Below are 16,383 nucleotides of genomic sequence, written 5' to 3'. Positions count from 1 at the left end.
CACCGTTTAGAGAGAAATGCTTGATGTTTGGGAGAGAATGAAGAGACATAATAAAGAGAGTACAGGCTGTAATAAAGCATCAAATGGAGGGACCATCAATCTGCTCCAGCAGTGCTGGCACATGGGAGCTTTCCCTGGCCCGGCTCCGATTCTGGCAGTGCATCACCTGCTCACTCCCAAGGACAAAAGCTTCTTGCCTGGTCAGGGAGAGGGAGTACTGCTCCACTGGACACCATCCTGTACATGCTGAGAAGGAGGCTTTTGCCTCACCTAGTGTCCATTGTTTGAAATTACATCCTCAGGAGGACCATACATCCAGATCATGAGGACAGTGTGCAAATGAGTGTGTGGATTCAGTCCAGCTGGCATATTTTAATTTTGTTGGGCAGTAGAACTAGAAGGTCCATGTATAGTACAGAAAACTTGAACGTGGGTGGCATGTGTTTAAAAAAGTGTGCCCTTGTTTTTGTTACGGCAAATTTATTTAATCAGTCTGAATAATTGGGCAACATGCAGATAGACGTTTTCATTTACTTGTTTGGTTAAGGTTCAGCTCTCTGGAGATCAGTGGCGTTTCTTCAACAGGACATTGATTTCATTATCTATTTCTCAATGACCTCAACTCACTGTTTCACACAGTGAGCAGAAAGAATGTAAAACCATTATGAAAGTAAATCAAATTAATTCACCTGTTGTTTTAAATGAACATGAAGGAAGAGATCATAGACTTGTTAACTCATTGTTGGAGAATGTTAATCAATGTTGTAATGCATTGATAGCAGACCTTGGGTATTTGTTTGGCAGATGCTCGCTTATGCAGTCGTCCCTGGTTTTTCAAAAAGAAGACATGGTAAGAATAAATTCAATTTTTTACACAAGTATTTTTTACACAAAGACCTAATAACAAACAAATAACCATAAAAATCGTATCTGCTTTTATGTCAGTAAACATCCAGCTCTCAGAAGGCAATATAGCTTGAGACTATGCAGCTATATGATGCAGCTTTCTTTGAGGTAAGTACTAACCTGACCTATTTTTTCATCACTTTATAGACTTGTAAACACTTCCTTTACTCCTTTCAGTTTTGTTTATTTTCTGGTTTTATTATTTGACATTATGCATCGCTGCCTCTTTGCCATTTTCATAATTGTTGTTGCATTTGCCCTCCGTACTAACACTCTGTGCTCTTTTCTCTTTGTAGAGAGGGGAAGAGTGGATTGTTTCCCATAAAGAATATTTTCCGGCACTCTAACTCCCATTCAATACCAGAAGACATTTTCATCCCTCCCTTTTCAAGACAAGATAAAAAGACGTCAAGATAACAGGATGTCAAGATAAGCCCCCAAAAATGAAAAAGCTCCATTTGTGCCATTTTTTTTCAGAGTAATCGCTCATGTTAACCTTTGCAAATGCCTTTATATATATATATATATATATATCTATATATACAGTATATATCTATATATATCTATGCGTTATAGACAAATCCACAGCGACTGTAATGCTATTTCCAGCCCGGATCCTTTGATAAAGAGATATAGCGCAACAATTCTGCAACATTGTCTTGAGAAAGCAATTCTTCAGGACGTCACAACAATTCCTAGCCTCATTTTTCACAACTGGACAGAAAAAAAAGGGAGAGAGAGGGGGGTTGAGAGATGATGGCTGGCTCATGAGGTGACGGTACAAATCATAACCCCTCCCTCTTTATCTACTCCAAACAGATATATGCACAAATCTATCCATTTGTATGTGGCTGCAGAGAGCTGTGGGTGGAATATGAATGGATTAAGAAGAGTCTTTCATTATCTTTTAGTCTTGATTCATCTTCTTCCTTTGAAAATAGGAAAAAAAGTTACAGTCAGCCAAACTTTTAACAGAAACTCTGGTTGGATAAAGGTTACAGGTAAAGTGATCGGCCTACTTAATGAGATGGTAACCTTTCCTCCTAAAAGGAAACATTTGATACTTTCTGATCTATCACGTTCTCTTGATATCTCTCTCTTTAGTCTGCTTTGTTTTTTTTGTTTTTTTTACATGCCTTTAAAGCTAAAAGAGTTAACTGAGGTGTCTGGATATTGTCTGAGATGTTATAGAGGTCTGTGATCTGCAGTTCAGTGTTTGTCTGCGAGCATCTGGCCTTGCTGTCTTTCATAACAGGAAGTGACACGTTCCCTTGACGTGCATCCAAGACATGTTGATATAACAGGGGCAAAGGAGTGCTCAAAGAGCATGGCTGTATTCCCATACCAAATATAAATGTGTCTTTCTTTTTGAACGTTTTGGCCTGAAAGTCCAGTGACTGTTGGACAAAGAATATTTGTTTGTGCTCATTGTGGAATTCATGGGTCATTATGATGGATCTTTGGACACTTTTAGCTGTACTGTGGTACATGCTATACTACATGGTACATTGGGGAAATAAAAAAAATGATGAGTTGAAAGTAAAGCAAACTAAAATTCAGAAACAAACATAAAACGCTAAAGATTCATCTATATCTTACTAGTAAAGAAGCATTTGAATTTGAGCTCCTTGCTGGGTATTTGTGATTTTTCTCTTTTTTTCCCCTCAGATTTACCATGGAAAATTTTGGAACATTCCCGAGAGCCAAATATTCAGTTCTCTTGATTACCTGTGATCATTTTTAGACAGTGTGTCAGACACTACTTACTGAGATTTTAATAGACATTCTGTCTTTTCTGAACTCCATCAGAAACCTTTTGGCACTGAATTTCTAGATATGACAGATGACTGAAATACAGTGATTCTGTCTCTTGAACATGGACCATGGTCAAAGTAACAATTTCACAATGGAAAAAAAAATCTTTCAGAAAAAGTTGCTGGTGCAGCCTTCGGTTGGAAAGAGTTTTGCTGAAAATGACAAAATCCAAGAGAGAATGGGTTGTGTGTGGGCTGTTGTGTTGTTGTCAGTCAAGTTCTGTCGTAAATCTGTGTGCGGTGGTTTTGAAAGGAAAAAGCCTGACTCGCAGATGACAGTTTAAACCTCATAACAAACACTAACTTCACTGTAGATGCTCTTCTGAAAGTTTAATGAAGTTGTCATAAAGAAAATGTGTTTGTCCAGCATCTGTCCTCTCCAAATAGTCAACATATAAGATGTTTTGCTATTATTTGAACTGTGGAACATAGGTATTTCGAATTAGATTTCTAGCTAACATCCATAAAACCTGAGGTTTTCTTTTCAAAATCATGAAATTGTGATGTTTTAGGTGAGTACAGTTTACTCTATCAGGACTGGTTGTGGCTCACAAACATGGCAGTTTAACCCTCATGGTTGTAACAAACTTGAACTCCACTGTACAGTAGATGCTGTTTTGAAAGATTGGTGAATTTGGTGTTCTTGTTTGACCTTGTTTGTCCAGCCTTTACTGTCCTCTCCAAATAGCCGACATATAAAATGTGTAGCGAGTATTTGAACTGCAAAAAATAGGTGGATTTTGAATTAGACTTCTAGCTAACATCCTCAAAATCTGAGGTTTTCTTCATCAAAATCTTGAAACTTTGAGGCCTTAGGCCGATGCATACAGATTGTTCTATCAGTTTTGCTTCAGGACTCAAATTTTACATTGGGCATCAAGTGTCAATCAATCATTAAGTGTTTAATGCAGTTTTTTTTGTTGCATAGTTTTGTTCATAGTTTTTGTAGATGACTTCATATCACACATCCGATTCATATTTGGCTGGCTGTTAATAATTTTGTATCACTATTTTGTAAGTTCCTTAGAAAACTGCACCTTTAGAAATTGTCTATATCTGAAACTATGATTTGATCAACTCAAATTTTGGAGATTGTTTCATTATCACATTTTAAAATCTACCAAATTTTGCATAGCTATATGCTTAGTTGCACTGTATTATTTCTTGCTCCTGTCCACAACCCAATCAGAACAGATCCTTGACCCATTTTAATGTCACAACCCACCAGCTGAGTCATTGATCTCTAGAGCACACTCTAGAAAGTTTTGATTTATGACCAATCATAAACCCTAAGCTTATACTGCTTTTCTCTTATAAAAAAAATTAAACATGACACCTTAAAAGCACAGCAAGCCACATGTCTGATTATTCTAGAATACTTTCCATTAAGTGAGTAAATGTGCAATATACCACCCTATTAAACTCTTTATTCTCCATTTATCTTTCCAAACAGAAAGTTTAAAATCAGTGAAAGATAAAGGAATGCAATGCAAAGATGCGAAGACTATTACTTGAGCATCAATGCGAGCATGTCAGGTTCTTGCGCGTGTCAAAGACCACCCCCCCTATAAATCTATTGGTGGTGGACTCCAATGCTCTGCTCAATAGGCTGCAGTTCTATTTGGGAAGTTGGCAGCTCGAGGCAGAGGGGCTTTACTCTCGCGACTCCGGAATTATGAACAGCGCTGGTCCGACCAGCATCTTTTTTTGAACATTATTCCCACAGATCTGAGACCATGGAGTTCGGGACCCGCATTTTCATCGCATTCCTCGTTTCCCAGGTAGGCGCGAGAGGTTTCATTCCTTTATGTTCAGGAATATCGCTCGAGCTGGATCTTAGTTTTCTTTTCCTTTTCATTAATTTATAGTCGGGAAAATTGTGAAATTAATTTGTGAGCGCATTGCATGTTTTTACAACTCGTTAAGCAGAAAGAGTTGCACTGAGATAATACTTAAAGCTGAATGCCATGACAAGCAGAATAGAGATCAGTACATGTTATTCTTTATTTCTATTTATTTATCACAGTAGCGATGTCTCGGATGCATCGAACGTTTACTCTACGAACGTTTACTGTGTGATTCAGTCTAATGCACTGGGTTCAGGTGGGTGCAAATCACGAGCAAACTCAGTCTCAGATCGCATCTACATTCCGCTCAGCTCTGAAGTTGTCCGCTCCTTTGACTCCCTTCATCAGAAGACATTCACACGACGGACTGACTCACGGAGCCCTTCTCCATTCACTAAAGACAGCAAAGAATCCGTAAATGAGCGAATAAATAAACGATTCAAGACTAAAACAGTGCCTATCTAGTCATCTGTGTTCGCTAAAACTAAATAAACCATTTACGAACAAATAAACAATTAACGGTAGGCTAAATTAATTATCCGCTCACTACAGAGAGCTTAAACAATGAACACGATCAACAAACATCAATCAAACAAATAAATCGAGATTAACGACGAAAGAGCCGCTTTATTCACTTAAAACTAAATAAACGAGACCAATAAATATTAATAAATAACCAAATACAAGTGATTGACTGCGTCTCTCTTTAATAGTTTATCACTTCAAACGGATGAAATGAAAGCATCGAAATTGGTAAACAAACTAAGACTATTAAAACAGCTAGCTGAAATCAAATAATGGAGCCAAATTCACTCGTAAAGAAGTAAATCTATTCAGTTTAAGGCGGTAGATGTGTTTTCAGACATTATAGCTGGTTTAAGATGGTCATTAGCTGGATCAAGTTGGATGACCATATTGGAACTACAGCTACATACAAGCTTAAAGCGGTCAAGCTTGCTATTGGGACATTGAAGATGGTTAACCAGCCTCCAGTGATCTGCTTGCGCCAACTAATAACCAGCTTAGAAACCAGCTAACTATCAGCCTTTTAGTTTTGACTTTGGTTACCTGAGGCTGTTAATACTAATGGACAGGTAATATTGTCATGTTGTTTGCATGTGCATTAGATAGTCAGTGGTAGTCAGTTGGGGGTGAAGAAGACATTATGGCCTCCTGCATTTAAAATGTTGATGGCTCATTTGAAAGCCACTGCTCAACAGTTAATTCATTGTAAAGGATAATGAACAACAGGTGTTGTGGTGGTGGTTTCTTTTTTGAGAATATGATTTATAATGCTCAAACACATCAAGTCGTGATCAAATGACACTTTGAAGATGATATGCATTTGATGGAAGTGTTTTCGGTTAGATAAATGTTATTATGGATTAGTTAGAAGTATGTAAGGTGATTTAGCCTATAACTTCACATGCCCTCAGCATGTGCTACATGCATTCACTGTTTAATTTAAATACACCTTCTTTGTTGTTTATCACTCAGAAAGCTCCAGGCTTTGTGCGCAGTTTAAAAAAGACACTTTATCCTTGAGAACTTTGAGAGACCTATCAGTGTGCACTTATTATTAATACTTATTAGGCATTAGTCACATTTCAGCTCTTCTCAGATGCTTTACTAGGCTTTTACTTTTATAGCTGCGAATCATCACAATGCTTTGAATCCTTAGGTAGTCTGAACAGATTACAGCACGTTCTTTTTAACAATTCGTTGTAAGCAAGATGTTGTCTATGTTTGGCTTCCATTTGCAATAAACCACTTTAAATAGATTATAGCCTCTGATGCTCTCTAGATGGTCGTCTCACCCTCACTGTCTACCTGGCCAGCAGTGCGAAATCCCTTTTTTCCTCTCTGGCTCCGTGTGTGATCAAGTGAGAAGGATCTTATTTACAGTCGCGCAGGTAGGGCGCCAAGTTCCCCTTGCGTATCGGAGCCTGTGAATTCCCTTCCTCTATAAATCCCTGTTTCCAAAATGAAACGTTAAGCAGTCGCGAGCCGCTGCAATGATTCAGAATAAGTGCGCCGTACCCGTGAGGTGCAGACATTTATCTTTAGCTCTTTCTCCCCCATTGCTTTTGTGTTTTATTTTATTTACTTATATATTTACCCAGTTTCCCCCAGCACGGCGTTAGAAAATGGATAAAGAGAGCGAGAAATGGAAGGGAAAATAATTTCCTTTGCTTGCTGTAAGATCCCTAAGTGGTGCGGATTCTTTGGGATGGAACATGCGGTCCAATATCTCAGGTAATAGATAAGTCAGTGTGGCCATTTAAAGTTTGGAGTGGATGTTGTTCGCTTCGGGATGCACATATTGGCTTTAAATCTTGCATAGGCCACACTTAACGCTTTTGAATTGCTATCTGCATCACTTTCCCCTTTGATGACCTTGTGGCAAGACATGGACGGTGTGTGTTTGATGACTTCGTTGCCAGTTATGTGTTACTCCTGTGATTAATCACTCTTAATGAGAGAAAGAGGCGCTGCTTTAGGCTGGTGTCATTTCTATTTATTTCAAGGGTAACAGGTGTGCATCGCTTCAGCCAGGGCATAACGCACAAGCATGCACACACAATCACACTTTCTCTTTAGTTGCAAAGCCTAAAGGCAGTCATGCAGAAGGACTGGCTTCAGCTGTGTCCACTCTCTGTGTCTAGGGTGCTCATCATCTGCTACAGAGTGCATGTATATATAGCGTCCCTTCATAGCAAATGGTGAGGTGAGGTAGCAACAGGGTTGCTTGATTTTTACTTGAAATTTGCGTTTTTTTGGCAAAATGCAAAGCACAAAGAGAAAGGAAAAAAATGAAATCGCATCATATGACCCCTTTAAATATTTAAGAGTTTTTAATTTAATGTACTCTGTTGAGATCCTTCACTTTACGTTAGCATTACTCTAAATGCATTAAGCTGCAGTTCCATCGGTTGCATGGCGTCCTCACCAAGGAGCTCTCTATATTAGGTTGGAATGTTTGGATTGGTGTTATGGGACGTCATACTGGAATCTCTTTTTTTCCCATTGAAAAATAAAATATTTTTGATATTTTGAATATATTTGTTTTATTCATTAAAAGTAGCAAAATTTGTTTAGCCTAAATTAGGGATAGTAAAAGTTATGTTATTTTTTAACTAAAATTATTACAACCATTTTCATTAATTGAAATAAAGCTGAAATAAAATTAAATATAAATATTAGATGACAAAACGTTAAAACAAAAAGAAACTAACTGAAATAAGTAAAATTACTAAACAGCAAAAGTAATAAAAAAAATTACAAGCACAAATTAAAGAAATTAAAATGATACTGAGAACATAAAAAAGCTAATTCAAAATATTAATACATGCTATAATAGTATTATAGTAAATAATACTAAAACTAAATATATAAAATATATAAATTGATATAAAATAAAGCTAAACAGATTTTCTTTAATTAAAAAACCTATAAAAATAACAAAAACACAAATGAAAATGAAAACTAAAAATATAAAAATAAAAGCTAAATATAAATATTAATAAATACTATCATAGTATTTGAATGATAGTAAAACCACACTGGGATACAACAATATTTAAATTCTGGCCAATACCAAAAAGCTGGTAATTATTTTCATGTTATGGCCGATAATCAATAAACAGCCAATATTAAAATTATATATTACAAGCTTGTCTTAAAAAAGTAAAACAAATCAAATCATTAAAAGTTAAAACTGAACTTAGGTGTTACAACGTTATAATGTAAAATGGATATTTGAGAAAAAGATCAATATGCTTGCAGAATGGTGTAGTTACTGCATCCACCAGCAGGGACGAACTGCTGACACTAACTTGACTGTCTGGTCCTTGCAGTGCCTTTAGGTAACAATGTACTGAAGCACAGAGAGAATTTGGGAGGTCTGGTTTGTATTTAACCTTGCAGATGGACTGTACTGTGACTCGTGCTTTCATGTTTGAAGTGCGCCATTAGGAGGAAGCTTGTCTTACCAGAGTGAGAAATCTTGATTAATTCGCGCACTAGCTGTTGAGCACAATATGCTAAAGGAAGGTCTGGTAATGATGGAGATAATGAGAGCACCCAGTCATTAGCACTGCAGTGGATCTGAATGGATCGCTCCCTGTGTATGTGTGTGTGCATATATATGTATATATATATATATATAATTTGGTTGGTTGGTTGAACCAGTTTTCCAATCAAATATAAATGACAAATGAGCGATTTGGTCAAAATTATTTTAAAAAGTGGAAATTTTGACTGTTTGCACTGTAAAACTTTCTCAGAAAGACTTGGTCTTCAAATTCACCACATCTCTGGCCATTTTTGATGTATTTTATACTGATTTTGCATCTCTGCAATCAAATATGGCACTGTTACATGTCACATGTCAATTTTGATATCAGTGATATCAGGTGTCCATCAAATGTCATTGGTTCCTGTGTGTCTCTTGGCCAGTTGTCATCTTGTGGTATATATTTCATGCTACAGTGGAGATTTAATTTTAATTGAATACATGCATCATTTGAATTGTTTTATGATACTTTTCTGATGCTTTTTTTTGGGGTCTTGACAACACCTGTCACAACTGACTTTAATTGTATGGCATACACTCTCAGAAAAAAAGGTACAAAGCTGTCACTAGGACAGTACCCTAAGGTACAAAAGCTAAAAACCTTTGTACCATTTTAACCCCTAAATGGTACATATTAGTATCATTTGAAAGGGTTCCCCAGAACAGTTTTGTACATTTATTTCTGAGAGTGTAGAGTGACCAGAGTATTCTTCAAAGTATCCATTTTTGTGTTTTGTGTCAAAAAAATTAAAGTAATAGATTTGTAACAGCAAGAGGGCAAATAAATTATGACAGAATTTTCATTTTTGGCTGAACTATCCATTTTTGAGATGGAAGCAAAGATAGAGATAAAAGACAACGATATGTCCCAGAGCTGCTCGCTCATTTTAACCAAGACCAAATCAGCAGTTCCAACTCATTATACTGAATGGAACTGATTTAGAGACAGTGACAATCTGTGGAAAATGAAAGCTTGCTTGTGTTCAAGTTTGCTCCATTTTGAGTGCAAGAGTTGCATTAGAGTCCCCCAAGCATTGATTTAGCAGAAAGAGATCTCACATTGTCAGTCCTCTAGTTTCAGAACTCTTCTATCCATCCCTAGCGCCCTTCTTTCTCTCTGTCCCTGTCTATCTCCTCTCTGTTTGCATAGATCATCCCTCCGTCAGGCAGATAATTGCGAGGAGAGCCTCAAAAGCCTGGATCTTCTAATCCACTTCTCAAACACACCGTGTGTGACATGCCAGGCCTGCGAAATGTCCCTGGACCACCTCGTCCCTCTGAGAGAAGTGGAAATTTTATATAATATTCCTATATTTGCATATTGATTCATAGTCAATTATTGCTGGAATCTTTTCTTTCGGAATATCTAAAACCACCCAGACGGCCTAGCCTGCATTAGCCAATCCAAATATAATTGCAGTGACTCATACTGTAAACACGGACGGCTTTATCTGTGACACTGGATTTCCAACTCACTAGTTGGAAGCAGTAATTAATTGAATGGTATCATGTGTGGCGTTTGTGCGACTCTGTGTGTTTGTTGTGCACGGTGACCTGTGGAGCCGGAGGCAATATGGGGATTTGTATCAGAGACATGCACACGTACACAGATTTCACAGTGAGAACAGCCGAATGTCACGGTAAACATGATACGTGTTTATCTGTAGATGCTTATGTGGCACAATTTCATTGTGTATTAAAGGGGACCTAGAGAATAGTAATGGTAGGAATTAGGGATGCACCGCCAATGATGTCTGTGAGAAAGATATATTCACTCGACAAGCTCGCGCATCTGCGCCGCCCACGCGCTCAATCCACTCAGCGTGCTGTAAGCAGACAGGATGTGCCCTGCAGTCCTGACCACCGCTGTTCTGATCTTTCCGTCTTTCATAGTTCAAGCTCCGTTTCATCCCTGTGTTAAGACAAAATTTAACCTGTGAATGATTCAAACTATTCTTATTTATGCACATAAATATGTGGATCTCATAGTCAAATAAAAAAATGTAAATATTAGTAGAAAAAATGTTTCCAGACCAGAAAAAGTCATGAAAATTATGTCTTTGATATGTCCATAGTAAATATTTTTCTAGATATTCTCTGCTTAATAATATTTTTATTGACATGACACAAGCAACTTTTTCCTTAACACAAGAGCGATAAGTTTAAGTGATGCCAAATTTTTGTACTGTTCAAAGGTTTAGGGCCAGTAAGGTGTGTATGTGTATAAATTTATATTTTTTTATTCAAGAAGAAGCATAAAATGGATTAAAAGTGATAGTTAAGACATTTATAATGTTACAAAAGATTTATATTTCAAATAAGTACTGCTCTTTTGAACATCCTTCATCAAAGAATCCTGAAAAAAGTATCTTGGTTTCCACAAAAATTGTAAGCAGCACAATTAGAAAGATTAATTAGTGATTTGTTTAAAATTTTTCTTAATTTTAGTCCCCCCCATATGGAGATACCTAACATTGTAATTAGTGAGATCAAATTGTTTATCCAGATTTTTTATTTATTTATTTTTTTTTCATATTTTTACAAGCATTGCTTTTATTAGCATGCTAGCCGCATATTGTGCTTTACCTGTTAGACTGTTTGCGTCATAAAACCCTCTCAAAAACGGTCTTCAAATTCATCCCCCTCACTGCCACTCTGGTCACTTTGTTGCATTTTGTACTGTTTTTGCATCCTGCCTTTTTTAAACAGCTTGCCAAGCTAAAAATAGGCTAACTTTTAAAACAACGACTATAGGCCGCTGGTTTCTGTTCTAGTCGATTGCTCTCCAAGTAGCTGAACGTGTCTTATATAAACTTCCAATCGGGGTCAGGTGAACCCGAAACCAGCCTAATTATTCAGTTCTTCTTTAAGAACGATTAATTGACTAGTCATTTAAGGCAAGTTCCCACTCACTTGTCGATTTTGAAAATATGTCTTTTTACACATCCCCATTAACCCTTAAAAATCAGTTTCATAAAAGTCATCCCTATCTAAAATGATAGATTGCTTTCCTCCCCACATAATCTAATTGGACGGTGATATTGAACGCTTTGATCTTCTTCATCTTGGCTCGTTGCTGTTTTTGCATTGACTGCGGGAGATCAAATCAGCCAACTAAACCCTACCTTGACTGTAATCTTATATTTTCTTATTTTGCATTGATCTCCTCCCTATATGACTCACACATGCCTGAAGGAGAGCTTGAACCTCAGCTGGGTTGTGACTAACACCTTCCTCCCCTTCTCTAGAGCTGTGTCTCAGAGAGGACTTAGGTAACTGGCAGAGACGTGAAGGGACATCAGGTTCCACAGCTCTCTCTCCCTCTCTTTGCCGTGCTTATTTCCAAAGCGTGGCTAGCTCTGTTTTCTTTAATTTGCCGTGATTCACAGCAGATCGCCTCAGCTAAGTGCCACATCTGCGAGAGGGCAAATCAATCTCTGTCTTGCAATCTCCTCTCCCAACCCCCACTCTGAAACACCCTCAATACTCACTCCCACCATATAGATGGCGATATAGTGCCAGCAATTCTGAAGGAACACTGCTTGGCTCTTCTTCTGAGGGCTAAGGTTCAACTGCTTCGCTGTAAATGCAATCAATGCCTCATCCTTGAGGTTTTTTCTTTCTTCACGGCATTTTACAACAACATACCAGAGCGAATTTAGTCACCTCTTTAGCTTTATTTGTTCAGCACAGCAAGTCAAGTGGATTTTGTTGCACATTTTTAAAATTATTAAAAAATGTTAAACTTAAGCTTTTCACCGGAATTGTTTCTTGGCTTCTATAAACAGAAAAAGCCTTAATTTATTTGATGTCCATCACTATCACTTTGATTTTTGAGTGCTGTTAGACCAAAACTAACTGTCAGCCTAAAAACTTTGACTATACTTTTGACTACTTATTACTATAGCTTTGCTGAAGTGCATACAGCCATGCTTTCAGTGCAGAAGCATGTTTGGTTTATCCATGTCTTTAGATCTGCACATACATTAGCAGTGAAAATGAGAAGAAATGTTTCAGGGACATAACTGGAGAGAATGAAACACCCTACACTGTATTCTGAGCTCTAAGCTCCTCTCTCATAAAGACCCAACCTCCTTTGAAGCATTTCTAAGAAAAGAAGACAAATCCTCTATCCCGAGCAACCTTTTCTGCTCCACGATGAAAACTGGCATGATGCTGATGTGGCAGGGAGTGTTTGTCGATTAGCGTATCAAAAAAATCTCTGTGTTCAAGCGGCTTTGCGGGGCTATTTTGGGAAAGGCTGCTATTGTTGTGGATGGTTGAAAGGGAACACACAGACACTTTTAAATGTGCCCTCAATTGGCCCTCATCCTCTTAACCTGTCACCGACATGTACACGCAGCATGGTGCGGTGTCTTTCTTCCATATACTACTTCTTTCTCTGCGCATCTGTCTCTTTATGTCTTCAACCCAGTCACATAAAGTCCCTAGAGGCACAGATTAGTTTCTGCGAAGGCTTTACAATCAGAACTTTTGAAAGAGCTGACAGCGCTGTGAAGGCCTCATTAGACCTTGAAATGAAGTAGAATGGATGTACTTTTAATAAAGTATTAAAGTAAGGACTCTGCATACTTCAGAAGCATCTCTCTGTTTTTACTGACGGGTAAACAAGTGACAAGAACAAAGAATCCTTTGTGTTCGCTTGAACCAGACATCACTACTGAAGTGCAAATTAAGATTGTCTGAACTTCACACATATCTAGTGCGGAAAACAAATGTTCCTATTAAAAGGAAGCTAAGATCTTTAATGGGAATTGCTTTAATATAAATGTGCATACTAGAATTTTTAAAATGCACTGCCTAGAGAGATCCATTGAAGCCATATTTCACTAGGAGTCTATTGATTTTTTTTTAATGGACCATAGATTGAAGTGATTGCTTCAAGATTAGACTTTCTTTTTTTTTTATATAAATTTAATTTGAAATTTAATTTCTGACACTAGAAAATGGTGAATGCTTTCATGTAAAAAACCTTTTTGATCCATTTGAGACAGCTCTACTCTTCTAAAATTCATACACTAGATAGAGTACATTGTGTATAGTATACAGCATATAACCTTATGAAAAGCTATATTGCTATAGCTATATTGTGCTATGGAAAAAAAAAAGTTGGTCATATGTCTCTTAATCATTGTTTTTTTCCTGACTGTTGATTGGGTGACTTTTTAAATAGGCGGGACTTTGCATCGAATGACCAAATGTGTTTGGCGACAGACCCAGAGTTAATTGAAGTCTGTTGTATGATTTAGTATTGATTTATAAGCTGTTTTCCTCACATGGACTGAAATGTTGTCCCCGCAATGTAAAAAAATTCAGGTTTTACTCTCCTTGTGGGGGAATTTGGTCCCTCCAATATAGGGAATACTCGGACCATACACAAATAGATATTAGTACATATTTTGTCATTTATTAAGTGATATCTGGGCTTCTTGGTCCGTGTAACACTTCACAATTCAATTTTCAGACCATATGGAGCAAATGCAAAAATAAAAAAAAATAAACCAAACTCTCATTTTTTTCCAGTTACTTCATAAATTAATAATTGCCATTTTCTCATCGTTTTTCAATTTTAATTTTGCTAAATTGTGACTTCAGAAATTATAGTTTTAATCAATGAAGTCTAAACAATTTTCTATTTTTATTTTTTTCTTGCAATTTGAGCTATGGGATGTACCATTAGCACGGGGGTGTGACCGCGGACTGTTTTACAAACTAAACCAAACAGTTGAAAATTGATTTGTAAAGCGTTATACGGACCCTTCTCCTGTCTTGAAAATGCACTCTGAACACATGTATTTGCAGTGTACAATATTTGACATTGTTTTTCAGATTTTCCTGTTTCCCTCTAGACTCAGAGGCACATGTGATTACCTGGTTTGAGCAAGCCCATCTGCAAAGTTTAGATTGTGTAGGTGGGATTCCTGAAAATATGCATTGCATTAGATTTGGTTTTCATTAGAATTTCATGTCCTGACTGTCATATCCTACACGCTTTGCTGGACGCAATTTTACGCTCCTTTGGATCCACATAGACAGGCTGATCCCCACCTCTCTTTTTGCCAGCTATCATACTGTCCATGTGTCACAAGAGCTAGACCGTTAGCAGCATCTTTCCATCTCGCTCCGGCGATACGAATGGCATGTGTCACGGCCTCTGTCAACTGTCAAGACTCCCAAAGTACAAAAACCAACAATTTAACCAATCATCCGAGATTGTTTATCCTTCTGCGTTTCGACTGAATCAATGGGAGATAATTGGGCGTGTCATGATGATGTTAATAGAATACGGGACGGACAGCCCGGCAGGGAACAAAATATCATCCTCACCCAATTCTCATTGAAATGCCACAGGGTCCTGTTTGCTTAACAAGGCAAATATGGGCTGATTGTCAGACAAAGTGAAAGTTAACCTTCATTGCACATCTTCAAACAATGAACTCTGTAACTAATTTAGCCTTGCGCAGATGGATGTGTGAATTCTTGTGTTGCCGGCAATTAAACTTTGCCAGGTTCGCTGTGTGTAACCACAATGCTCAGTTTCTGATTTTCCACATTTGATCGATGGAGTGAACACATTCACCGTATGCTTCACGAACACATGCTTCTGTCATCTCAATTTTGCATTAATCTCTCCCAATTAAACCTTGTTTTGCATTCTCGTGTCTTTCAGAGACCTTACCAATCTGCAGATTTCTGCATTTGTGACAGACATTCCCCTCTGAGCCATCATACCCTACTGACATCCATTCAGCATGTAAAAAGTGAGGAAGGAATAATAGACACTCTAAATCTTACAATAATAGACAGTCTAAATCGGAATCTGCTCAATGAACATTGTCTTTCACCAAAAAAAGTATCTGGGGGCGACACAGCTGTTGTACCACCCACCAAATGGCTCTGGTTTGGTTTGTTGGCTGCAGGGCTGGTGGGCACATGATTGTGTCCTGAAGTGACCAAGTAATGACAGCTGTCGTTGTATGCCTTTTTAAAAAATTGAGATTGTGCCAGTGGCATTTCCAGCCGTCACCGTATGCCCTGTTGTTTGTGACCCTCAGCTCCTTGTTGAGTTTTACAGGCAGAGTCTGCGTGTGGGTGAATGTGGGCATGTGTTTGTGGCACTTTCATCCACTGGCTGTATTTTTGGTATCTCTTAATGAATTTGGATTAAGCTGAGCAACTGCAGAAGCACTTGTACGTTTAGTTAGAAATCAGTAATAATGAGAGACATATTGTATGTCATGGCTGTTATATAGTATTTTTTGGGGATGTTAGACAGGAGATGACATTTAAAATTGTGAAGGGAGTTGAATTGTTAAAGGTGAAGTGTGTAAGTTTTGTTCCATAGTGGCACCAAGAAATGATTGTCTCCTAACAGATTTTCCAATATCTCCAACTGCACTTCCTGTAGTCAACCCTCCCTGCGTTCCATTCGGAAGGGCTCATCCCTATGCCTGAATCCCTTCAAAGGGTTTACCCTCCGGAGTGAGAGCTTCGAAGGGCTGAATGGTGTAGGGGACCAAACAACTGTTCCTTGAATTGCCCTTCTGCGTCATCATCACGTGCCCACACGGAGGCACCGTCATAATGCTAAGAATCTGCGCGAAGGATTATGGGAGCCCGAAGTGTCCATCACTTGTATCCTTCGAAATCCTTCATTCCGAAAGGCCCTTTGAAGTGGCCAGTTTTGAGCACTTCGGTTTGGAACGACCCTTCAATATGG

General features: G+C 37.9%; 1 protein-coding gene across 1 annotated transcript in view; it reads left to right on the top strand.

The window, feature by feature from the left end:
• The first annotated feature begins 4,357 nt into the window (after window positions 1-4,357).
• The window catches only part of LOC107738387 (cadherin-13-like), a 363,553-nt gene continuing 351,527 nt past the window's right edge, over window positions 4,358-16,383 (top strand). Inside the window, exon 1 of the mRNA XM_016550141.1 lies at window positions 4,358-4,501. Within this exon, the coding sequence (XP_016405627.1) occupies window positions 4,457-4,501 (45 nt within the window). The 5' untranslated portion in view covers window positions 4,358-4,456. The remainder of the gene's footprint in view (window positions 4,502-16,383) is intronic.

This window comes from Sinocyclocheilus rhinocerous, unplaced genomic scaffold, assembly GCF_001515625.1.
Source record: "Sinocyclocheilus rhinocerous isolate Xijiao unplaced genomic scaffold, SAMN03320098_v1.1 scaffold975, whole genome shotgun sequence".
NCBI classification, from domain to species: Eukaryota; Metazoa; Chordata; class Actinopteri; order Cypriniformes; family Cyprinidae; genus Sinocyclocheilus; species Sinocyclocheilus rhinocerous.
Note: the sequence above shows the minus strand (reverse complement) of the source record. Positions and strands in the feature narration are given on the sequence as shown.